Consider the following 26563-nt stretch of genomic DNA (forward strand, 5'->3'; position numbering starts at 1 on the left):
TATAGTGGGTTTCATTTCCTTTGATTTAACTGATGTCTGCTTGGCAGCCATATTATAATGTCGTACAATTTTGCTTAGTGGCCGCTACAAAATGAAAAGTAAGTGTAGCGATTCTGAGTGAGGGATAAAAGATGATGCTAGACGACAAATATGAAAAAAATGACTACCTGATGTATAATTTAATAAGTTGATACATATTCAGTCAACAAATTTTATTTATCACATATGATCTTAACATATGCTTAACATGTAATGAGTATGTGTGCTGGTGGTGCTGCAACTTGCTGGGCCAACTTGTAGTCATAAATACTAGTAGCAAGTGGGCGACATAACTGCAATATATCGTATAGAAAACCTCTTTTGTTTTGAATTTTCCGGTGCCCCAATAGTCCAACGGCCAACCCAACATAGAGGTGCTGGTGTAGCCTGTATTTCTGGGCAGTAATGAACTGGGGGCTGCCATATTGAATCCCGCTATAAACAAAGGTGGTATTGATATTATTGATAGTTATTAGTGTTAACTGCAGACTTGTATTGCTTACAGTGTCCCTTAAGATGTTGGAATGTGCTTGATGAAGGATATGAGTCTCAATGATCTTCGATATTGCTGAATTGCATGGGTATGAAATGTATTTGGTGGTGAAAATGTGAGTTATTATTTTTTCCTTCATTATTCCATTTTGATTTCAACCTGTGATTAGCTAACCTTTTCTCATGTTTTCAACATTTCATGGTGTCTTGTATTCCTTATATTTCAATATGTTTTTCATTGTATTTGCAGTTTTTCTAGTGTTCAAACTACTCGTGAATCACTACTGCTATGCTTTGGTTTGTTTAATGCTTATCATTTTGTTGGTTATGTATTTAATTTGCTATTTCAACTCTGTCCTTTCAACTGTTAAATTGTCATCAATTGAGCATAATTCGTTAAGTGTTTCTATAGTGTTTACATTTCTTAAAACTTTCTCTTTCATTTTGCAGTAAGAACTTAATTTCTACTACAATGGTATAAATATTCATCACTTTTCTCGTTGCCTACTTTTGGAATACTTTATTTCGTATAAGTGATGAATATTAACTTCTAAGAACCTTCCATTTTAAGACTCCGCTGCCAAGATATATTATCTTAATGGGTACTCATCATGAACTTCTTCCTGCAAAATAATATCCTTCTCCTTTCATAATTAAATAATTATCTTCCATGAAATGATATCCAAACTTGCATGCTTATTTCTAGTGAAGTGGTGTTATGGTCTATAGTTTCAGGATTAGCATTATTTTCCCTGTCCCAGAGCTGTTGCAAGATAAATCTACCTCAAGGAAAATTGGGTCACCCCCTTTGTCTATAAGTGTGGAGTTCTTACTTAAGTAATGGAATCTCCTATCCTCCTAAATGAAGTCTCCTATTACGCAAAGGCTGCTCATCTCTCATTGCAATGTACTGTTGTCATTGATATTTGTTGCTTGTGCATTTCATGTGCTTGTAGAATTGTTACTTTCCACAGATTTCATCTCTTGTATGTCATATTTAAATTGTTATTGTTGTAGTTCTTTTTCCAGTTATTGTATCAATAAATACCAATGTCCACTGAAGTAAGTTTCCGAGATCATTATTCTTACCAACCACCAAATCGCCAGTTGACTTTGTACATTAATCTTGTATTATGGTTACTGTTTTAGTAACCTGGGGAAGTTCTTCAGGAAGATTTTCCTACATTCATTGCTTTTAAGTTTCTCACAATTGCAGTAGCATTATTAAGCCTGAATGGCACGCCCTATCATGACGCGTAAAAAGTTTGAAACACGCGCCGAGATGTGCATTCGAACTTCGCGGCAGCCTTGGGCCACTGGCATAGATGACACTGATGTATCTAAACCTATATGCGTTATCCTTATGGGTATGTTGCCACCTTGCTAGTAGTAATTAATGATATAGTGGATGCAATCAATCGTCATGGCACCAGGTTTTTTAATTAAAATGAAAAAATATGCCAATTCCATGACTGGTTTTCACTCAAGATGCACCTAAATTGTGTACTTTGATCTCAATATGCCTTACGAATTCTTAATTTGGTTATTGTAATTCTTATTAGACATTAAAATAAATGTTATATGCTATAGTGTCGGTCGCAAAAGAATCGGAAACACAGGAAATGATCTGAACTACATTGGCACATACTATAGTAACGAGATAATTGTAGTAACAATAGAAGTATTCGAAACACCTATGTAAAGATAGATGATTAAACTACTCCAATGGATAGAACTTAATCATGTAAAAAACTCTTAAATGGTTAATTGCTTTTTGTATACTTCTTCTACTGTTACAGATTTGGACAGTGCAATGGAATTTGTTGGTCATTTTCAATCTCCTGAACAAGATGTGTGAGTTGTGCTCTTAAAAGTTGAGGTTACTCAAAGAAAGAATTCCGTGTCAAACAGTGGCATACCCAGGAATTTCATTCAGGGGGGGAATCCAAAGTAAGGGGGGAAAATTTTTGAAAAACAGGGTTCTAAGTAACGGGTTTCAACCCTTTGCGGTCCAAAGTCGAGGCTGGCTCGACAGGCCTGGTGCAAGCATCAGGTCCTACGTCAAGTTGAGCTCAACGTTACAAAGTTTTATAAGGGAATTATACTAGGGAAATGTGTCAAGATATGTCACGCATAGATAATATTTAAATAATAAACTCTTTAATTGAACCTATAGCATAGCATTACAGTAGTGGAAGTCACTTGGACTGCTAAGGGTTAAACTAATTTTAACACTTTTCATATTCGAAAAAACTACATTATGAAAGAAATATTTTGTAAATTCATGATTTTTCAATATTTTATTCTATGAAGGAAAATAATTATGTTTTTATATTTTGGGGGAGGGGGTCCGGACCCCCCCCCCCTGGCCAGGGACGCAGCTAGGAATTAAGGCTAGGGGGGCTTTTAGGCATAACTAATACTCACGGGTGTGGGGTATTGCATACCCACCAGGGTAAGCAGGAGTTGCGGGGACCCTCCTACAGAAAAATTTGAAGAATAGTGGTTCACAATGGTAAGTTTTACGCCTTTCTGAGGGATATTTGATAAATCCTAACACTATTCTATAAGTAATACTGATCCAAATAAGTAAAATGGATTAAACTTAAAAATTTCTCTGAGCTCTGGGGGGGGGGTTTATCCCCCAAAACCCCCCCCTTGCTGCGCCACTGGTATCAAATGATTTTTTCTCTCCGAAGTTCTATTATACCCTATCTACTTTAGCTAATATGTTTAATGGAATGAATATGATAGATTGCTAGTCTCATGTGGGGTAATAATGATAATGTTGTAATTTACTTATCCTGAAAGTGCTGAATGGTGTGAAAGAATTCGTTGAAAGAAGGCCATATCTGTCTCCTGAACAGTGACGGCACTAGCAGGTGCGGGGCTAGGGGCGAACCTTCAGTGCGGGGCCCTTCACTTAAAATATTTAACTCTATACCCCATCTACAAACTCGAGCATTTTGAATCCCTACCACTCTCTGGCTAAGTATGTGTTCCCCTCCCAAATTCAGACTTCGTAATTACGCCGTTATGATACCATCACGTAGTTCATAAATTCATAAAATTATAACGTAAAATAAACATAAAAATCGCGCTTTTTACTTTAAATTACTGCATTATTATTCCTTTTTCATAATATTATTTTTTGTCTAGCACGGACTTAACAATACAGTAATAGTTGAATTTGCCGTTTCAAACTATCGTATATTTTAATTTTTTTTCCCCCAAAGTGCGGGGCCCGGGGCAGTCGCCCCGCCCTAAGGCCAGCTCTGCTCCTGAATTATGTACTGTTATAGCAAGCATAGGCGGATCTAAGGGGGGTGGGGGGCACGTGGCCCCCCCAGGCTCTTAAAAAATATGGAAGATTTTTAATACAGTCCCATTATCATTGCGTTCATTTTGTATTACGAGGTATCCATGTTCCCCTCCAGAACAAATCCTTGATACAGCCATGCCTGTGACCCCCCCAGAAAGAAATCCTGGATCCACCCCTGATAGCAAGTATGTAGTCCTCCCTGTATTCAACCTCTGCCTACATATAAAAGTGTTATGGACAGAAGTAAAATACCATGTATGCTGCATTTGCATTGCTTTCATCAAATTTTGATGTGTTGATATTGTGCATACTCCTGCTCCCATATTCAGAGGGTAAATCCTAAACCCGGAAGGGTTGGGTCCCAAGACAAAGACGACGTAGACCCGCGACCGTCCTAAAAGGGGGAGGGCTAGAAAACGTATATACACGGCTTTCGTTTCCCTGGCTAGGAAAATCTCACACGTAAATATACGCCCATCGTCTCCCGGGTCATGAAACGTCCACATGTATATATATGTGTATAGTAGGGAAAAGGTTAAACCACTTCAAAACTCCTGAAAATTTGTAATTTACATTATCCGAATAGGCATAAAAATATATGATATTGGGAAATGGCTTTGTAGTTCTCAATATTTTCCAGGGAAAATTAATGAGAGCTTTCGGGTTTCAAACATTTACCGAGTAGAGCATTGGGAAGACTAAAATCCCATCAAATTCCATGCCTGTACTTCATTTGGAAATGGTCGATAATTTATTTGTAAAATTGGCTTGTTGTATAAATTAGGAAACCCTTAGTTTCCCCGTTGCAGTCTCCAGAAAATTTCATTTCAAAATATTTGCTGGATATTGAGATAACATTGCCACATTGTACGAAAGGTGCATCTATTTAATATTAAATAATTAATATTAATAACATGGGCGGATCCAGGATTTGGGGGGGGGGGGGGGGGCACTAGCAAGGCCGGATCCAGGATTTTGTTCAGGGGGGAGGGGCACAAGATTACTCCGTAATACAAAAGAAACGCATAATGATAACGGGACCATTTTAAAAATCTTACCGATTTTTTTCAGTGCCCCCCTGACCTTAAATTCATTACTCTTTCGTAATTTTTGGTATTTTCTGCGCTATTAATATTAAGTTTTTTACTTCAAATGAATAAGATAACATTTTATGTCAATTTCTCATTTGTATTTTTGCCATCTACTTCTGCTTCGTCTCTTTTTGAAAATTACTCCTAAGTATACACATGGTACATATTAGTATCATGTGTACACACTTTTTTAATACATTAAATGTCTAACTTTTCCGCCAATAAAATTTGCAAATAATGTTTCAATTCAATATATGCCCTCTTTGATGATTAATTGAGTTCCTGCCTTCAATTTGGCCGATTTTGATGAAAGTGTATTTGACAAATCGATTGAAATATTAAGATACCCAATACCCGTAATACGATTTGAAAATGCCGCTCGCGGCATACTGTGCTGCCACCGTCATATCGTAATATCACCTATCGCTATCACGGCACCCGAGAGCACCACAAGACCACAGTTTATATGGACCAAATTTGACTGTGATGTGAGGTTTCATGAGATTGGTGGTTAATTGTGGCCTGTTTTTGCATTAACAGTGATAATATTGGATCATAACTGTATAGTATTAAAGAAATGGCTCCGAATACGTCCAATGCAGCTGCTAGTTCCAATCAGTTTCAAGACATTTATACAGTCTATTTCAATTCCAAACGTGCGGTGCATAATGAGTCACATAAGGTATTACGTGTTCTGTTTATGCAGCGTACTGATTTGTTTTGGAATATGACGCTAATGATTTCATTTGCAGTTTGTTTTAGGCCATTCAGAATCTTCAGATTTCGTAGTATCCTCAACCAATGTAAGTGATAAGCATTGTGAGATTTCGTGTTCAGGCGATACATGGCTGATTCACAACTTGGTGAGTCCTCTCTAATTTATTGTTATTTGTCGTCTATAGATTTTCCGTTTAGATGTTTTACCATAACTCTCTGGCAATAACTCTTCAAGGAAGTCGCGGTAACAGCATGTTTCCTATTGACTGTGTCAGCCCAAATTGTCACTCTCATTTGAAAATCATTGGTAATAATAGAATGGCAGTTGTAACAATGTAATTAGGTTGCTATGGTTGAAGCGTTTTGACCCTATAATGCACCTTTCAGGTTTTTCATTGTTTATGATGGTGTATTTCAGAAACCGTCTTTGACAACAAAATAACCTTTACTGGACCAAAAGATTCAATTGGGAAGTCACTCACTGTCATAAATTATGTACGCAAGATAATTGTTCATTGCGTCTTTCTCGGTCATGGACGTAATAAACAGTAACGCCAGAATATGTCATTAGTTCAAACGTTTTCATTTCTCTTTCTTTATTCTATTGAGAGCTCCAATGGGACCTCTTTGGTCGGAAGAGGCATTGTTCGCAATGGTGCAACAAATTTAGGAGAGGAAGCCATTATAAAACTTGGAACCGTCTATGTACAAGTAAAACCCGGAATGGAAGCAACAGAACCTCCAACGCGGATATTGAATCTTAGCGTTTTGATGGGGTAAGTACTTAAAAATTCATTATCCCCTCAGCAATGTTCAAATCGTCTCGAAACGCCTTTAATGGCTGAAACTCTTTTTAGGGAAAAATGCCATTTGGCCGGCCAGTGTCAAGATGAGATTGAAGAAGTGCCTGTCGACGATGAACCATCAAATGAGGAAGGACCTACTGTGTCGGTGCAATCTTCGAATGGCATGGTTAGTTCATTTTCTTCCTGAAAATTACACTTTAAATTGATACTCCCTCAATCATTCAAGTGAGCAAGTTACATAATTGAAACTTTTAGATGCTGTAGTCAGGTAATTCAATTTTTCAAAAATCATTTTATAAATACTTTCACCTGTACATTTTTTGTTGTAAACAATTTAACATCGCTGTTTTGGAAAATTTCCTTCTAAGCATCATTTTCATATATATGTTAAGCCACATTTGAAGTGATTAATCCATCAGAATTGGAAAAACTGTTGACAATAATGTCAAACTCAAGTATGGGTACGGTTAGAAGCCACGTAGGACATATTTGTTGAAATAATTATGAAATCCGTATTAATCCTACCCAGTCAACACAACCATTGTGGCCACAATGTGGCTGTACTGTGCCTGTAGAGGGTTGCCATTATGGCCCCATAATGGTTTTGACCGCCAGTCATATTGTGGCCAAAGTGTGGCCCTCCATAATGCAGCTTAAGTATGGATAGTACACTTTCAATAGAATCAACTTTAACTTCCATTTTAATAACTCGCCAAAAAACCTGTATCAATAGCAACCTTAATATACTTATGTTTACAAATATTTGGTTTGCCAATCTGTGGCCTTCCTAAGACGATCTAAAGTGTGGCCATAGTTCAAACCATGGCTTGCTGGATGGCACCCACAGTCAGACCATTATACGGCAAGCTGTGGCTAGCCATTGCTATAGTTACCACAAGTAAACCACAATTCGTCCACATTGTGGCCATAATTGTTGTGTTGACTGGGATGCATATTTTTGTTGAAAAGTACCACTTATTCAACCGCCAATATCAAGAAAGGGATACCTTGTAGAGATACGACAATTTTATTTTACAAGTGGTAACCTTCTTTTTGGGAAAGAAAACCTCAAGTTTCAAGGGGCGATAGTGTATGGATAAAATTTTGTGTCATAACAAAGAAAAAATAGATTCCATCCCTCAATCTGGCATTTACAAAGTTAATTGTGAATAATGCAACATGTGTTACATCAGTCAAACTGGCAGAAGTTTCATTACCAGAATGAAAGAACATGGAAGCTGCTGGAAAAATGGGGATGAAATGTCACTTCTCGCCAAACACTTACTACAGATTGTAATATTTCTAAACCTGCCGCGTGAACGGCGGTGAAATATACAAGAATTGCCATGAGAAAAAATTCCCCTGGACCGAGAAACGAACCACGGACCTTTGGCTTTCCGGGCCACTGCGCAGACCACTACGCTATCCAGGTTCTCATGGCAATTATACCGAGGCTCATGGTACTAGGTGTTAGGCCCTCGCGGTCCATCAAGGATGGCAACGCGAGGGAGAAAGGACTTCCAAGAAGCCACAACCGGTTGAGAGCCTCAAACCTGCGCTAAAGCCGCGCAAAGCGGTATGTGTAATATTTCTAAACCTGCCGCGTGAACGGCAGTGAAATATACAAGAATTGCCGTGAGAAAAAATTCCCCCGGACCGGGTTCGTTTCCCGGTCCAGGGGAATTTTTTCTCATGGCAATTCTTGTATACTTACTACAGACTTTGCATTGTTGTCATTTTCAACCTGAAATTCTACTCTTTGAAAATAAGGGCACAAGACTTGATATTTTAGAGCAATTTGAAATTGTACAGAGTGGTATGAATATGCTCATGAATGAACAAGTGTTTTTCACCCACTCGCCTCTCCTTAAGATACCCTTCCCGAAAACAAATGGTCAAATTCTTTCTTCACCCAGGCCTTAACTGACCCCAACATCCACAGGGTTTTTCCCCTCCCGCCCACCCTCTCTCGGTATTCTGTTTGACCATTTTCTTTTGCTGGCAATTTCCTCCCGGTACCCCCGCTAACTTTCACCTCTTCTCAGCTAACCCAAAAGGACTCCTCACCCCCGCCTCTTTTCCTGCGTCGCTACTTACTCCTCTCCCATTTTAAAGACATGCGGCCTCTCTTTTTACCCTAGCCCCCCCTTTTTTTCACTCTTCTCAACCCCCTCCTCCTGTTTTTTTATGGTTCTTCCCCACGTGTCGTTATTTTACAGTTATGACTAGAGTCATCCTTCCAACGTGGGTTCTCCATATCCCGTAGTTGTATCTTTTCCCACTGTCTCTACTCTGTACACCCATTCCCACCCCTTCTTCAAAGGGGGTGGGAATCTCATGAAACCGTAATTGAAGTGACAGTTAGTGATAAAGAATAGCAGAACAAGAGTCAGTTGAAATATAAGCTTTCTCTTGAATGGACCTCGGTCAACACCTCACGTATTGTGGTTTTTTCCCACACAAACTAATATACTGACAAGTAGAAATAGCTTCCAAAATTAAACATATTAATCACATTATTAATATTTTATCTATAAATGAATAAATATGTACTTTATCTTTGATTGACTTACTTCCTCAATTTTGATGTGTTCTACTTAGGTACAATCAAGTTAACCCTCAAAATGACGGCAAATGCTACAGTTTTCCTAAAGTGTTTTATGCTTTTGTAAATTTTTTATAGACGGAGAAAAACAGAACCTGCTTATTAAAAAATGCATGTTCTTATTTTTGTAATTATTAATTACTACATTCATGCCAAAAATATTTGTTTAAACATAGATAACTGTGTGTCACAAACATTTCATTACATGTATTTGTGGATGGCCCAACACTAACTACCATAGAATGGCATGAAAGGCTCACTTTTCAACTTTCTTGTGCTATTACTTTTAGACCATGTAAAATAGCACAGTGAATTTAACCCTTTCGAGACGGCGGAGTTTTCGTCTTAGCATGACATTTGTACTGAGCCCCAAGAGACTCTTCTTTCTCGTGGTACGGGGCATTTTAGGAGGACATTCCTTAAGAAGGGTCTCGCTGAACCTTTTTCGACCCCTCCACGCTGGGACTTCGCATTAATTCAGACTCCAAGAGTAGTTGTAATCCCTCCTTTACAGGTTTACGACCATACGTGCGGCATTGGCTCGCTGTCAACTTATGTATTGCTTATATGTATTTAGCAAATGGATAATTGTTGCCGGCACATAAATTACAGACTTTGAATTGGATTCCTCATTTTTTTCGGAGCATTTTCAAATTTTAATCGAAGTTCTAAGGCCAATATTAACGCATTTAATGCAGCAACATTTTCCATGTTGATTTTTATACATAACTCGAGATATAAGTTAAAATTTATCTTAGAATTTCGTTTAAAAATTGTAAACGCTGCTCAAAAGACAAATAATTCAATTCTAAGTTTATTTTTCTTGAGAAATGAACAAATATTTATTTCGAAACCTGACTGGATAAACAATTGTATGATTGATGACAACAATTGTGTGTTTTTGTAGAAAAGCTAAGAAATTTCCTTCCAAACATTAAACAATTCAGTGCAATTGTATGACCGCTGTCCCTTACCGCTAAGAGGGGTTATAATAGACTAGGGTTCCGGGTACCTGCTCCCGGATTCCGAGGGTAAATCCTAAACCCGGCAGGGCTGGGTCCCGAGACAAAGACGAGGTAAACCCTCGACCGCCCTAAAATAAGGAGAGCTATAAAACGTATACATACGGCTTTCGTTCTCCTGGCTAGGAAAATCTCACACGTAAATATACGCTTGTCGTCTCCCGGGAGTACGTCGTTTCCCTACTATACACGTCCACATACGTGTATAGTAGGGAAAAGGTTAATGCTATTTTATGTGTCTTGCCCTATATTTCTGATTCAATACCTGAGACATTGTAATGTTTTTAGTGGTCTTATCCTATTGGCCCATGCAATGGGGTGAATAGACTCTTACATGATTTCCACTTGCAGATTCTATCCTCCTTTAACCTTGATGAATAGGCTGAAGACTGATTGATAGAACTGAAAACATTGATTTGAATGTATAGATGAAATTTTCCTTATTTTTAATGTAAATGGTCCTTTGTCTGTTGTTAAAAAAGGCCCAAATTTGTTAAATTGTTTCAATTTTGCTACTTATTTGCAAAACAGTATTTATTAATTCCCAAATACAACTTTATGTGCATAAATCTACTCAGGCATGTGCCTATGCCTATGGCGACGATATAGTTCTAATGGCACGGAATATGGATTCTCTGAAAGAAATATTCAAAATCTTAGAACAGAAGAGTAGGAATATAGGGCTCAGAATCAATGAGAGAAAAACAAAATACATGAGAATGTCGACCACGGAAGACAGAAGATGGACTCAAAACGTTACATTTGGGCAGTACAACTTTGAAAATGTAAAATATTCCAGCTACCTCAGTACTAATTTAAACTGTAAGAACTCAATGACAGAAGAAATCAACAAGAGGATAATGGCTGGAAATAGGGCTTACTTAGCTAATATTAAGCTCCTGAAGTCAACTCTCCTATCTAAGGAGATGAAATTCAAGATCTATAAGTCACTTATCAGACCGGTCATGACATATGGAGCAGAAACGTGGAGCATCTCCGCTGGAAACAAGCAAGCTCTGCGGATATTTGAACGGAAGGTTTTGCGAAAGATATATGGTCCCGTGACAGATGGGGTAACTTGGACGATAAGAACAAACAAGGAAATAGAAAATATTATCCGAGGCGAAGACATAGTGAGGTTTGTGAAGACCCAACGGCTAGCTTGGCTAGGTGATGTAAAAAGAATGAGTGAAGAAAGGATGCCTAAAAAGATTCTACATGGAAATATGGATGGAAAGAGAAAAAGAGGAAGACCGAGGAAAAGATGGATGCAGGATGTGGAAGAAGACATAAAGGCTATGAGGATTGTCAGATGGTGGAAGAAAGTGCAGAACAGGAGAGAATGGACGCGTCTTGAGGGAGGCCAAAGCCCATACCGGGCTGTAGTGCCAAGGAAGTAGTAAGTAGTAAATACAACTTTAAAAACTTAAGGAACTTGCTGTCATCATTCCTTGTGGGTTAGGTCAATTGAGAAGTAATGTTGCACTCAGATCTGAGGTTTTCCCGGCGTATGATGATGTTGAAGTTATTTCTGGTTTCCCACCGGAGATAAGGTTCTCCATCTCTGCCGACGTTTTGATGGTCGTGTCGTCCATTGTCATCAGGGCTGATGACGATGGACGACACGACCATCGAAACGTCGGCAGAGATGGAGAACCTTATCCGGTGGGAAACCCGAAATAACTTCAACATAATGTTGCACTCGTTGTCGTGTCTTCAATTTCAGAAATCGTGTAGTAAGTACCCATAACCAAGTAACGGAGAGTGGTACGATCAAATGGGTCTCCCTATTCAGAAGAAATTATAATTCTGTCTAAAATAGTTTTGGGGATTAAACTGTTTGACCACTCTGAGGTTTTTTCATGATCGAATTTTTCATACGTCATTTGATGACCAAGTGAAGAATATTATATTCAGGGGCAGCATTAAAAATACTAAACCCTGATTTCACAGCTTCCACAGCTTGATTGATCTCTTCGTGAGTCCTTATTATGTATTTTTCTATTCTTTTAATGTTTTTCTCTTGGGTCTGGCTTTTAAAATCGCAGCACAGTGAAAGGTGAGCATATTCATCCCACTTCAGATGAGTTTAGTCACTACCTTGAGGAAATTGGCTGCTACTTTTCACCTAATAAGTTTAAAATTATCAAACTTATGGAGTAGGAAGAACTATAGCGATTTACATGAGTATGAAAATTACAACAACGTCACCTCAACAGTTTTCGTAAGGTAAACAAAGTTTTCTGGGAGCTTGGAAATGGTGTTTGTGTTGACGAGTGCTGTGATCGATGTAACACTAAAACGGTTGCCAGTCAAAGAAATATCAATCGATGAATTGGGCCACGTATCTTCAGAGGAAACCCGTTGATATTTTCAATCTATCTGAATTCTTGGAAGTTTCTTTTTTAGTGTAAAGAATTATCTTGAAAAGCGAGTCTATTCACCCTGCTGACCCTGTTCACCCCAATGTATGGTACCATAGTGGTGAAGAGGAATTTTTATAGTACAACATTTTTTTTACAACAAAGAAAGCAAAAAGCTATGAATTTCATTTTTACAGGTGGTGTTCATATCTTAAGGAATATAAAAAAAATTAGCTTGATTGACATATTGCCCTTGGTCAAAATTTGATGTTTTATAGAACCCTGTTTTTGAAAATTATTTTCAATATTCTACTGTATATCAATTAAATATTAAACTTGAGCAATAATAGGGTTTTCGTGTGGTTATTTTGGCAATGCATCAGGATAATTTTTTAGACTAATTCATTTTATTATCCTTTATCTACCATAAAAAAGTATCATCATGCACTCAATAAAAAATGAAATGCTACAAATTAAATAACCATGCATTTTTCTTACTATGCATGACACGAATGTCGACTTTTCTTTCCCATGTATCTCAAGTATTGTCTTCGTCACATTTTCTGAATCTTACTAGTCCCTGAAGAGAGATTTGGATTTCTGGCACAATCATTTGACGGCAATACCGTCCAAGGCGTTCGTGAAATCCATTTGCTCCGTGAATCCTTTGGTTTGTGAATATATATAATATTTTCCTTATTTTGTTCATTCTTTTGTCCATGAGTCACAAACTTTTCACAACTAATAATCACCATTAATTTATAAACAAGTTAACTGTGTAGGGTAAAAAACAATCATAAATCTATGAAATAATGACATAATTTAAGCCGATACTATAATTTTTATACCATCATCAACACGCAAAACAAACTACATATATATAATGTCATAATTACATCTTCTTTGGTCTAATTTTTTAAAATTTTGTAATTCTCAAAGAAACTTAAGAAGCATTTTTTAAACTTTGATGAAAATTAGCTACAAATGGGAAAATGAGAAAAATGTTTTTAAGTCACCTGATAAACTTATTATTCTAAATTAGCTTTTGGTGAAGTGGTCTATTATGAATCTACTTGACAGGGGCGGATCCAGGATTTCTTTCTGGGGGGGGGAGGGGGCACAAGCATGGCCTTATCCAGGATTTTGTTCTGGGGGCACAAAGATACCTTGTAATGTAATACAAACGCAATGATATTGGGACCGTATTAAAAATCTTGCATAATTTTTAAGGGTCTGGGGGGGCACGTGCCCCATCTAGATCCACCTGTGCTACCCGGCACTTTTCCCATTATGGTGAATTATACTTCTATTACATTCCATTTTACGGGTGTACATCTGCAAGCGTAACATTTAACTCAACGTTTCGTTCCTCCTGCTGGGAATGTTGTCAGCACATTCTTTAAAGAAAAAGACTCTTCAAAGAAAGACTTCTTCGTTTCCTGACGACGTTCCCAGCTGGAGGAACAAACGTCGAGTTAAATATTAAGCACGCTAGCATCAGTGTCTTAGCAATAGTGCATCTAATCGCTGCAGAAACCTTAAAACCTAAAATATCATGCTACTAGTGTCACTTGCTCAGTACTGTATCAACTGCTGGTGCCAAAAATATTTTTAGCAAAGTGTAATTCTTGTCAGAGCTACAGCACATTGGTTACCCAAGTGATGGAAAAACACTGCCATTTAAATATTGCCTTTTATCAATTTCGAGGTCCAAATTTTGGAATTATTCAAAACATAAAGGCACAGAAAGCAACGAACTTCTCATTGATACGCCTTACTACTTCAAATCTGGGGCCGTATTCTGTAACTCCAAACCGATCGGTGCGGCACCGATTCGTCGGGTGCGACGTCACACCGACTCCCGGTAAGAAGTCGTGCGATTCTGTACGAACCCAATCGGTGCGGCACCGACGTGAGGGCGAGAGATCGTCGGTACCCGTACCGACAGCAAAAAGGTGTCGGTACGGCCACCGACTAGTGGGTTTCATCAACTCCCCGGTGCGCATTGTACGTTATATTTTGTTTTTATCTCATCACCGAGTAAATAATGAGGTTTGCTGCAATGTTATCTTTTTCTGCCCCTTCGAATAGGCCACTATAATTCACTGTGTCAACATCTATATTGATTACCTTGACATAAATATAAGATATTGGTTAATAAACATGAGGTTTGCCACTATATAATGACTTTCTCTCGTTTATGTTACCACTTTCACTCGCTTGTAATAGGATTTCTTTCATTCTATCATCATTTATTTGCTCATTTGACATAAAAAAGAAATTTTTGATTAAATATGAGTTTTGCCGCAATGTTATCACTTTGTATCACTCTGAATAGGCAACTATTGTTTCACTCAATCATCATTTGGCGTTTCCCTCGGCATAGAAATAAGATCTTTTTATTTAAGTATGAAGTTTGCCACAACGGTATCAGTTTCTTTCATTTGTAACAGGCAACTATATTTCATTTTATCGTCAGCCATTGATTCCCTTGACGATAAAAGAAGATATTTGTTAATAAGTATGAGGTTTACCGCAATATTATCATTTTCTCTCACTTGGAATGCGCAACTTAAACATATGTATTTCACCCAATCACAATTTCTTTACTTCCTCGTCATTACACTTCTTTTAATTACACCCAGTTCCATATTTTTATAACAATTTCCTAACTTGTTCCTCTAATATGACATTTACATTTGCTTTTGAATCCTACGTTCACGTTCCATGGTATGTTATTTTCGTCTGCTACGGTGCCAATGGCATAACCTTCCGTTGATAACATTTAGACGGAACTTACTTAATAACAACTATATTACCAAATCATGAATAAATAGCAATAAACGGAACCAATATTTAAAAAAATAAACTACGATCTCAAGGATAGTTTCAATAATTCATTCCAGCAACAACAATCTCCATCACTTACAAACTTTATTGTGATGTTGTAATATTGTTTACTTCGATTCTGTAGGTACAGCATTACTACCACACATTATATCAGCATTGTTAACAACTAATCCAATATCGTTTATCTTAATCTAGCAATAAGTCGTAATTTCCGCAAATAAAAAGATTGAGAATGACGACAACAAACTGTGCCAATGAGTCTTCACTTGTTTTTACCCTTCTTTCATTGGTGGAGACACGTTAGATGACTTCTAACTTCGGATATATTCGGATTTTCCCTGTTTGAGAAGGAGGGGGAACCGTACCGACTGGTTTGATACCGACGACCATGGCCCTTATATACATATTGTATATAAGGGCCATGCCGACGACCATACTGAATCGCTGAATTAGCCGTCGTCGGTATGGAAACCGTCGTCGGTACGGAATGATGTGCTGTCGGTGGGCTGGTAAGGGAAACCGACCGGTGCGGTACCGACGAAATACAGAATACGGCCCCTGGTCAGAAATGCATCGTGTTTGGACTTATTCTTTTTGTATGTGTGTATTTTACTTTTATATCTATTGAGGTTAAAACATTGAATGCGATCAATTATTGTTTGTTGCCCTAGAACCTGCTAGGTGCTCATACTAGCAGCTACCCTCCTGAAAAGGAAAGCAATTGAAGCAGTTAGTCCATTGATGGTCTGCTTATGAGAAGGGGTGAGAGGAAATGTGATACATATTATGAAGGATATCTATTCTTATCACTCTCATGTAATAGTTTTGATATGATGATAGTTGTCTCTCAAAGTGGAAAGTCTTTTCTCACTTTTCCCATCCTCCAGATTTATCCTTCCCCTCCAGCTGCATGACCCCCCCTTCCAATTCCGACAGAGGTGAAGATAGTGGTGGCTGGTTGTGTAATAAAAACCATTACAAATTAATTTCAAATCTCAACTTAAACCGCGAAAAAGTGCTCGAACTTTCTGGGGGCTGTTGATGTCTGAGAAGCTTCTGCCAACATTTATTAATATCCGAAGTCACGAAGCAGAGGGGATGGCAAGAACGACCCTTTCAAGGTTGTGACTGGTTGTGACGAATCTCTACATTTGCTGCTGTTGAGCACAATTGGCCGTTATCTATACATTGGAACTTCGATCTATCGTTTTTCATGGGGATGGACGAAAAAAACGACGAATGCGGGAGTGTTTGCCTAGGTTGCCTATTTCCCAGGAAACGCAGGATTTTTGCGGGTAATTATGATATTCATGAAAGGATTCAAACGAGATTTTGGCTGATTAAAGGAATATTAGTATTCTATCCAAAAACTCAGTTCATATTGTTGATGCGACTAATATCTCTTTCAAATATCCTAAAGCAGAGCCGGCCTTAGGGCGGGGCGACCGCCCCGGGCCCCGCGTTCGTGAAAAAAAATTAAAATATACGATAGTTTTGAAAACGAACTGCGTGATGGTATCATAACGGCGTAATTACGAAATCTGAATTTGGGAGGGGAACACATACTTAGCCAGAGAGTGGTAGGGGTTCAAAATGCTCGAGTTTGTAGATGGGGTATAGAGTTTAATATTTTAAGTGAAGGGCCCCGCACTGAAGGTTCGCCCCTAGCCCCGCACCTGCTAGGGCCGACCCTGTCCTAAAGGAACACGCCACCTCACTTAAAAATGTTTGCACTCCACCCGGCATTTGTACTGCTATTATGGATTTCTGTCTTATGTAAAAATTACTATCCATCAAACCCCATTTAAAGTACACGTATTTACGAGAGCAATGTGCCTGTTATGCCTTAAAAAACAGCTTTCGCAGGTGCAGTGATTGGTTTTGAGATGGATCACAAAGGCCAAAATTAGTCTATTATGTGAATTGTTCCTTTCTAATAAATATATTTTTGATATAGTTTAGCAGGGTTCCCACTCAACCGTGAAAACCTTTAAACCGTGAATAAGCCGTGAATTTCTTCTACCGTGAAAAAACCTGGAAATAGCCGTGAATTTCGTCATAAAACCTTAAAAATCTCTCAAACTTGATTGTAGAACAACAATAGACGGGTTAAAAGAAAAAAAAACGATATTTCAATCATGTTTCAAGGTCATTCACTTGCAGGCAATGTCCACGCATTTACCTGCACACGTGTATTCGAAAGCGCAACTATTAATTGGTCCGTGTGTGCCATGACAGCACATTGACCTTAAGCCTGCGATTGGAAGGCGTTAATCCTGGCAAAAAATCGGGCTCTTCTTCACTTCCGTGCCACCCTGCTCTCTCCATTTTCCCACTCACATCCTTTTAGCGTTTGTTATATTTGTAGTTAACGTGCGGCCGATGATTGTTACGTGATCAATATTTCTGCCTAAAATGCCTTATCTAAAAACCGTGAATTTGATGACATTTAGACCGTGAAAACCTGGAAAAAACCGTGAATTTTATAATGTAGTTGGTGTGGGAACCCTGTTTAGGTAATGTGTAAAGCGTGAACAATGTTGCGTTAATCGTCAGCGGCACGCCCACTTTATCCTCGGCTTCATTCCACTTCTTGTTTTCACCAAGTAGCTCGCTCTACTCCTACCATGCGGTGGTGGATTTTTGGTGGACCCTCATGTGCTAGCGGGCAACCCGACGCCTTCTGCAATATTCACGCGCGCTTCTAGCCCGGATTCATTTCTTCATCTTCAATTATTTTCAGTTCATCTGCTAAATTTCTCACTTGTTTCTTCGGAAGGGCCATGCTTAATTAACCTAATTTACCTAACTTAATTAAACCCACACGGAAAACACTCGCTAGTTTGAAGTCAACCCACCCTGGAAAGTACAGAACCACTCGTATGAGGTGAGGTTCGGAACTGATTCCATCGCGTACGTCTTACGCAGAACATACTGCAGAGGGTGAAGCATAAACATGTGACTGCGCCATGAAATTTTTTGTCCTTTGAGAAACTTTGAGAAGGTAACTAACAAATTATTTTCTAATTAGCGTAGCGCCAGATGAGTAAATGAATTCGGATTGTTAGTAGGGAGAAACAAAATATCCTGAGAAGATATCCCTTCCTCAGTAACTCTGACAAATGAGACTCCTATTATAACTCGAAAATTGATAACTGATGATAACCTGATATCCTGTTTTGTGAAAAATGCCATATTAACTGCCGAGAAGCTCAGCTACGAGGATATCGAGTTTCGCCAGAAATCATTGTATTTTTCTAACTATTCTCTTGCTTCAAATGCTTAAATAACGTTAGAAATACGTCGTGTTTGGTATCATTCTTTTTTGAATAACGTGAAATTTACAAATATTTCAATCTAATAAAAGTGTAATACCAATTGCCGAAATTCGTTGTGAGACATCCTTTGGGCTAATAGGTGATTCATGCAGCAGTTGACCTCCAGAAACTGGGAACTTTGAAGCAGGTAGACTGAAAAAGGTCAGTGGGTGAGAAAAGGGAGGGGGGAACGAAACACGTTTCTTTTGTTCTCGAGTAACTTGATAGTTTTTTCGAAGCTAAGGTCTTCGTAATACGATCCCTGCGGGAGCTGTGACCTTTTTTTTATTTTGGAGAAGAGGAAAGCGTCAGACTGAGGGAGGCGAGTGCTGAATGGAGGGGGGATAGGGATCGTGGGAAATGCGCTAATCTTACTATCTCACGGCACTGAGCTTCTCCCTTTGGTAGTTCCATCTCCTGGGGAAGATTCAAACTATGTGCCTGTCGTTGTTAGCCATGAATGACACATTGTATATATATTTCGTTTCACTTTCGTCAAACGACAGATGTGGAAAAATGATGCGTCGGGACCGCGATCTTCAAACTTTCAATGTGGGAAAAAGATACTTCGGGGAACGATAGATGCGGGAAAAAATTACATTGTCTGTGTGGAACTTGATTTGGGACCAGGAACGGCGGACGAGGAACGCGGGAAAACGATGAACGCGGGAACGATAGATCGGGGTTTCATTGTACATAGATGACGCTTGGTCGTGGTGGAGTTCGGCGCGTCGTCTATAGATGATGCTTGGTCTACGTGTTAAACTTCAGTGAGGAAAGAGATATTGTTGGTGTGGTAGTGTCGTGTCTTCTTGTAATTATTAAGTGGTTCAAAATCAGAAATAAGGGGAAATCAATTTGGCCTGTTAAGTGGGGAGCCTGATGAGAAGTGAAACATTAGTTCTATGGTGTTTCATCAACTTTGAATTGCTGTATGTGAAGATAGTTTTTATATATGTTTTGCATTAACTTCCCTGAAGATAAATGCATAATTATCTTTAGAATGTTTGGTTGATTTTAAATTGCGGTAAAGGAGGAAAATTTCATGTATGTATTGTACATATTTGAATTAATAAATGCGATGTTAGGAATTAGTGCATGCTGTAGTACTATACAAGGTTAGTCTTTTGTTATCGCTCAGTGGCTGTGACTCCTCAGTTTAGTTGTCTCAATTTACTTGCTTGTACGTCAATTAAATACCAGCTGCATTTATTTTTCAGGTTAATTCAGCCTCAACTCCTGACAGTGAAATCCATGAAATAATTGAGGAAATGGCCACTGCTAATGAACATACAGATTTGGAGCTCAGGGAAACTAAGAGAGGTATGTAAAAATTTGTGGGGTTCATTTCCATTTTAGCATAAAGATTCTTTATATCAGAGGCGAAAGGGTGTCAAAATGATGAAGTTGCATTTGCGCAGAGATGGAATGATGACCGGAAACTCATGGATGAAATTTCACTTCAATCTGGAATCAAACCATGAACCGGGGGTGCAGCTAGGAATTCAAGCTTTATTTTTATTGTGAGGAATCACGACAAAAGCACAAGTACAAAATTTTCTATGCTTTTGTGGCCTAAAAGCTGAGATATATTTATCCAAAGGTATGGGCCCACCCCATTTTTCAGTGAGACCCCCCCCCCCCTCATATCAGTCCATCTGGTGGTCACATTAATTTAAAAATAGAAATGAAAAGATTGGGGACTAAAACCTGAATTATACAGTACCTGACCTTAAAGAAGTTCTCTTACACTTTCAAATATCTATGGACTTCAGTTAGTTCAATTGTCACATGATTCAGGCGTTACAGATAACGTGGTAAGTGGGTCATTTAGCCAATCACTGTTTCTATGGTGTTGCTTTGGCCACAATTGCTGCTAATTGGAATGTTATGAAGTCTTGTTGATTTGTGTGACAGCCTCTGTTCCCTTGTTCATTCCAGCCCTGAGGGAGGCGCTCCTAGCACAGGAAAAAGTGGAATCTGCTAATGCTTCACTGGAGAAACAGTTGCTAGAGTGTTATCAGCGAGAGGAGAATAATAAAAGTTTGCTGAATGAAGTAATGGAGAATGAATTGCAGTGTAGTATATGCAATGAAATAATTATGGATGTAAGTAGTGTAGGAAATTTAATTTTTTAACCATCCTTTATTCAATCTTCTATATTATTTCTACTGTATAGATACCTTTTTCTCAACTAATATGCAACCAAACTCTACAAATGAGGTACCAAAATGCACAGAATTTATCAGGGAACATGTGACGGCATATCTTACTTCCTAAATATTGCTATTGTTTCCTAAAAGTGGTTTTTAAATAATGAAAAAAAACTGTAAATATTCCTGAAGTTAACAGCGCACAAACTGATACATTTGTTCATTTGCAACAATATCTCGCATTCTTTAAATAACTTTTATCAAAATGCGGCTGATTCCACATTCAAGTCTCCTGTTGATAGGTAAGTATGAGTCATCATTTGCGTTTAACAGAGGATAGTGTAATTACTTCCAATGTTGTGTTTAAAGAGGTCATCTAACCTCAATTTGTACATGAACATTCCGATTAAATTTGTACATAAGACCCTGCCTTTTTTTTATACATTTTAAAATTAGGAATGCGCCTATCCCTCTGTGGACCTGCATTGAAAAGAGCGGGGAAGACCGCTGGGAGCGGGCGCAGCACGCTTGTTGTATCTTAACTCTTTAATACATTCGTTGCAGAGCATGTCAATTGACTTGGTCCCGTCCAAGCCGAGATACGGAGCACGTCAATTGACATGCTCTGCCAGTCGGCAGGGAGCGCTTTCTCAACCTCTGTACGTGACTAATATCCACTTCCAAGTCTTCCGATCTTGTATATGGCCTTCAGCAAACTTCCCTCTTTCGACCTGTGTGCGCCGTTTGTAAATAGCAGTATTTGAAAGGAAGTTATGGTGCGAAAGCCTCTCTCTATGTTTCTTTCTTATTTTAAAGGCCTTATTTAATATTATAATTCTTTATTATAATTACATTATTATTTATTTATTTTTAATATTTTTATTGATTATTTAACATATTTTATTTTTCTTTTTTCTCCATTAGGCAGTCACTATAAGTTGTTCCCATTCATATTGTTCTCAATGCCTGATAACATGGAGGAGGAATCAAAATATTTGCCCCATGTGCAGGAAAAATATCACTTATGAGGTTAATGCCAGAATGATGAATGATGCAGTGGAGAAAATTATAAAGTGCCTGCCAGAGGATGTGCAGAAGCGAAGAGCTGAGCTTGTCAGAGCAAGGAGAGGTTAGAGAAGTGTTGAGATTTTTATTTACTAATTTTAATTTAATATTTTTCAGCATTAAGCCTGATTTATTCAGAGGCTACTGCTATCCCTAAATTATTTTAAGGTTATCAGAGTAAAACCTTAAGTATGTATTTAATGAATTTGATGGGACATGAAAAATAATAACTTAATAGGGTGTTTTCCTATTTTTTAACTGCCTAAATTGAAATATTATCACTCATGGAGTAGGTATTTCATGCTTTTAGATTTTTAAATAATGTTATCTATTTTTCACGATTACATAAAAAGTGAAAATTTTCAAGCACGCAAAAATGCGACGGCTAAGAATGAATGCTGGGAAAAGCCCGTGTGATGTTATTCTGTTTCCGGCTGCTAGCAGGTAGCGCTTGGCTTAAATAAGAATTATCAATACCCTATCAAACGAGGGAAACTTTCTGACAGTAGGCAATTTTAATAGGTAATAGGGTAGTTTCCTTCATCAAAGAAAACAAAAGGCATTTATTGCGATTCGTTACCCACCATTAGTGTATTCATAATACACAAATTATATGGTTTTAGAAATACCGGTTTAGACGAATGGTAACGGTCAATTTTATCCTCATTTGAAAAAGGCCAGATTGGCGCCAATGCGATGCCACTCCACGTGACGTCACAGGGACCTAGCTTCTGTGCCTCCTGCATGCATTGGTAATCTCGGGTGATGTAAAACTCCTGAGTACTTGTATAGCATCTAGGTCTCTGTGGCTTCATGTGGAGTGGCCTGGATAATCGGGAGTGTGCCATTAACTAACCATTCATACCATTAACTAACATACGATCGCGCTTCCAACCAGTGGCGGATCCAAGGTAGGGACAAGGGGGGGGGGGGGGCAAGTGGGGGTTAAACTTCCAGCAGTAGTGTGGGTTGGAAAAAAATTACCATACTATCTAGTGTCAAATGGATACCCTAGGGCTATAGTCCCCTTCGCCCCCCCCCCCCATAAATCTGCCACTGCTTCCGTCGGTCATGTGAAGTTTTTCCCTGCATACTCATGAAAACAACTCATAGTAGAAGCACCATTCAAGAAGTTTCAGACTGCAATTTCCTATGTGTATCATGTTGTTCTTGTTGAGTCGTACATGGCATTGCCATGTCTTTAGTGTGGAATCATTTTCATATTTTTTCTATAAATGATCAATATGCCACTGTCATTCAAGAATTTCCTGTTGTAGAAATTAGAAATCTATCTCAAGTTCTTCAAAATATTTTAATAAATATCATAGATCTCCAGTCTTCATCAAAGTTGAAGAACTTGAAATTTCACCACTGATGATTCAAATACCCTAGTTGTTACCTCCTGTTCAAAGAGAAGTCATTAGTGACTTAGGGAGTTACTGTGCAACAGCAGATGAAAGGAGCCTTAGTTCTCTTTTCTAACACCTATGATTGCTGATACAATCAACACCTAAAATGAATTATGTATGCAGTAAAGTTGCTTTTCGTAATTTGAGCTTGACAATTTCCTTTATGTGAGTTCTATTAAGTAAGCAAAGTTGTTGAAGATTATGTTTCTTATGTGTTTATTGTATAGACTTTTCTTTTTATGTGCCAATCGTATTTTGACTATTATTTGACTGAAAGTAAGTTGTCAAGCTATTAATTTTTTATGTGTAGGAATAAGATTTAAAATGACTTAAATGACTTAAAAAATATTTTTTAAAGAATACTTTTTTATTCGCTCTTCTCTGAAAATGCTATGCAATGATGGGAAAGAAAATGTGTTAAAATCTTGGGAAATTAAGATTTTTGTTTGGTAATTTAAATTTGGGAATGATGTTATAACCTTCGGTTAGAGTGTAGAGGAGGCAAGACACAGTGAATGGGATGTGGATGAGAAAGGCATGATGCAAGAGGCTGAAAGGATTTGAGGAGAAGGATTGAAAGGGTGAAATGCTGACCCTGTTTCAATATAACTCATTCACAAGGGGGGACGACGTACCTTGCTCCGCCTTTTGTGATGCTGCATTTTTTAATGGCATTTGGAATGGCGAACACATCTACGAACTCGTAGTGGTTCCATTGTATGGACCTTAGTTTGGCTGTAATAAATTAATTTTCATGTGGTATTTTTAACAATCCTTATGTAATTTCAAAATAGCATGTCTCTTAACAGATGGGTTAGCAATGGTGCAATGGTTAGCATTGTTGACTCCCACTCGGGGGTCTCTAGTTTGGGGCTTTGTTACGGCAGTATATTTTGTAGTCTTCATTTTGATCACACAGCGACAAGTATTTCATTAATTTTAATCGCAGCAAGCATATACATGAGAGAAATTTTTTATCATCATGATGGAGTTTAAGGTATTTAAGCGGTGTCATTCCGAACGCAAAGATACGACGACTACACTAGCAAGGGTTGCTATGCACTAGAATGTTAAGATTTTCTTATTGTGATTAATAGTGATCGACTTCCAATTAAAAAATAAAAACCACTTCTTGCAAAAGCACATGCCATTAAGGCTCACGGTGTGGAGCGATATGCGTGCTGATGTAATAACTAAGAAAACAAAAGAAATATAAATTGCCATATACTATCTCTCGAACACTTATAATTCACATTACTCGAAAGGGAGTTTACATACTTAAAAAGTACCTATGCACTAAAAGAACTATTCCGAAATATTATTTCAATTAACTATGAGGATGAAACAAAATTTTATCATTTAATATCAGCAATTATGCCATGTGTGTCTTGTGCTCGCCGCTTCCCAAAATCTTACGTAGCCCTTCCAGGATAATGACAAGAGGACCACCTACAAATGTCACTTCATTGAAAAAAGTCACTGTTAATCTTTCAATATGTTTTTGAGGAGGGTAGCAAATGTAGTCTTCATTTCTCCACGTTTGAAATGATGCGGAGAATTTAATGGCTTAAATTTCTAAACTCCATTGTGATGATAAATAATTTCTCTTATGCATATGCTTGCTGCGATTAAAATTAATGAAATACTTGTCGCCGCATGATCAAAATGAAAACTACAAAATATACTGCCTTAACAAAGCCCCAAACCAGTGTCCCCTGGGTGGGAGTCGACAAATCTAACCATTGCACCAACTAACCCATCCGTTGCGAGACATGCTATTTTGAAATTACATAAGGCTTCTGCAACCATCAAAAAAAGGGGGGAGCAAGGAAACATATATATTCGGCATTCGTTCACCTGCGTAGGAAAATCTCCGACGAAAATTTACTGCTTTTGTCTCCTGGATCAAGAAACGTCCTGATCATATTTTCGTCTTTTGTAGGGAAAAGGTTAAAATACACTTCGGCAGAGTTTTAAAAGAAGTTGTGGTACATTTGAGGACCTCAAATCCGGAAAGCTTGGGAGCCAAGGGTTTCTGGATTTCTGGTCCTCAGCACACGGAAAAAGTGGTTCACTTGTTTTTGAGAATTTCAATGCAATATGCATATGTATGTCAAATCACGACCGTAGCTTCCGCAGCATAAACCATACGTGCGTAATACTGGTAGAGAACGAGCAATGAAGAAATCTTTTTCTTCCTGCCTAATAGCTTTCGTTGATTGCATTCACTAGCAGACGTTGCGATATCTATCAATACCAGCCATAGTTGGTCAGTAAATCTGTGCTAATGCTTCCATATTTTGTTTATCAATTAATTTATAAATGCGTTCAGGTTCTTTTGCTCGATATTTGAGATACATATGTGCCCCTGCCTAGATTGTTAGCATATGCTCATAGTGTGTGCTAACTTCCTACTCTTCCCAGAACAAGGCTCGGAGAGTGGTGGGTGCCATGAGGTGGCAAGTTGAAAACACTATGCAGAGGAATTTTCAAACGTTCTGGATTCCGTATTTGAGGTCCTCAACAGTATTTTCAGTAGATTATTGTATTTTTATAGGAGTTTCATTTTTTTGTATTCATTGTGTTGAAGGTTATGACTCTGCAATACATTGGTTTTCATCAATTTAGCTTTATGGAGGTTAAATGCATGTATGCGTTATTTAATCTGGATAAGGCAATAAAATCAAAGATAAGGTAATAAATCAAATATGTATATTTTATATTGAAATTTATATCCAATATGCAAATCTAATGTTTTTTTATTGATTTTCTCTTCTAGGTGCAGTATAAATGCATGTTTTTATCTTTTAGGTGCAGTATAAATTCTGCATTCTCAATGGTCTACATTTATTTAAAGGGAAGTGCAAGTGGAAATAGTTTTTCCCATTCTACAAGACAGAATTGACGGCAAGTAAAATATTGCCGCTGAACTGAAACCTTTACTTTGTTTGCATTTATGTACGAGTCTTGTTTTGTTTCCTCATCAATTTTTTACTCATAAGCATGTGATGTCTGAACATACATATTCTAAAGAAAAAAGTTTTAGCTATTCTAATGGCTGTGTATAATGCCAATGAAAAAGACTGATAGCGAAGAGTGTTGGTCATAATCAGCTCTGATATGAATAGAAACAAAAAAATGTACAGGGTTTTTCAATCAACCTTTTACCTTGATCAAAAGACGTGAATGAAAAAGTTGATATTTTCATTATCTAGAGCCTCTTGATGTGTTAAATATTTTTATAGTTTGGATTAGTAATTTTGAAAAAAATGTATGCTCTCTTTGATTAAATCAATTAATGAGAAGTTCTGT

The 26563-nt window shown here is 37.9% G+C and overlaps 1 protein-coding gene across 2 annotated transcripts; it reads left to right on the plus strand.

The window, feature by feature from the left end:
* Positions 1–5351: 5351 nt before the first annotated feature.
* LOC124163630 (E3 ubiquitin-protein ligase RNF8-like) lies at positions 5352–26556 on the plus strand. 2 transcript variants are annotated; one of them, XM_046540670.1, is made up of 8 exons: positions 5352–5626; positions 5697–5807; positions 6271–6437; positions 6519–6633; positions 19845–19947; positions 20566–20732; positions 21702–21906; positions 26031–26556. In XM_046540670.1, the coding sequence occupies exons 1-8, from the start codon at positions 5522–5524 to the stop codon at positions 26039–26041; spliced, it is 984 nt and encodes a 327-aa protein (XP_046396626.1). In that variant the 5' UTR covers positions 5352–5521; the 3' UTR covers positions 26042–26556. The 2 variants fall into 2 exon arrangements, with proteins under 2 accessions (XP_046396626.1, XP_046396627.1); XM_046540671.1 differs by lacking the exons at positions 5352–5626; positions 5697–5807 and adding an exon at positions 5890–6156.
* The last annotated feature ends 7 nt before the right edge of the window (positions 26557–26563 follow it).

This window comes from Ischnura elegans, chromosome 8, assembly GCF_921293095.1.
Source record: "Ischnura elegans chromosome 8, ioIscEleg1.1, whole genome shotgun sequence".
NCBI lineage: Eukaryota > Metazoa > Arthropoda > Insecta > Odonata > Coenagrionidae > Ischnura > Ischnura elegans.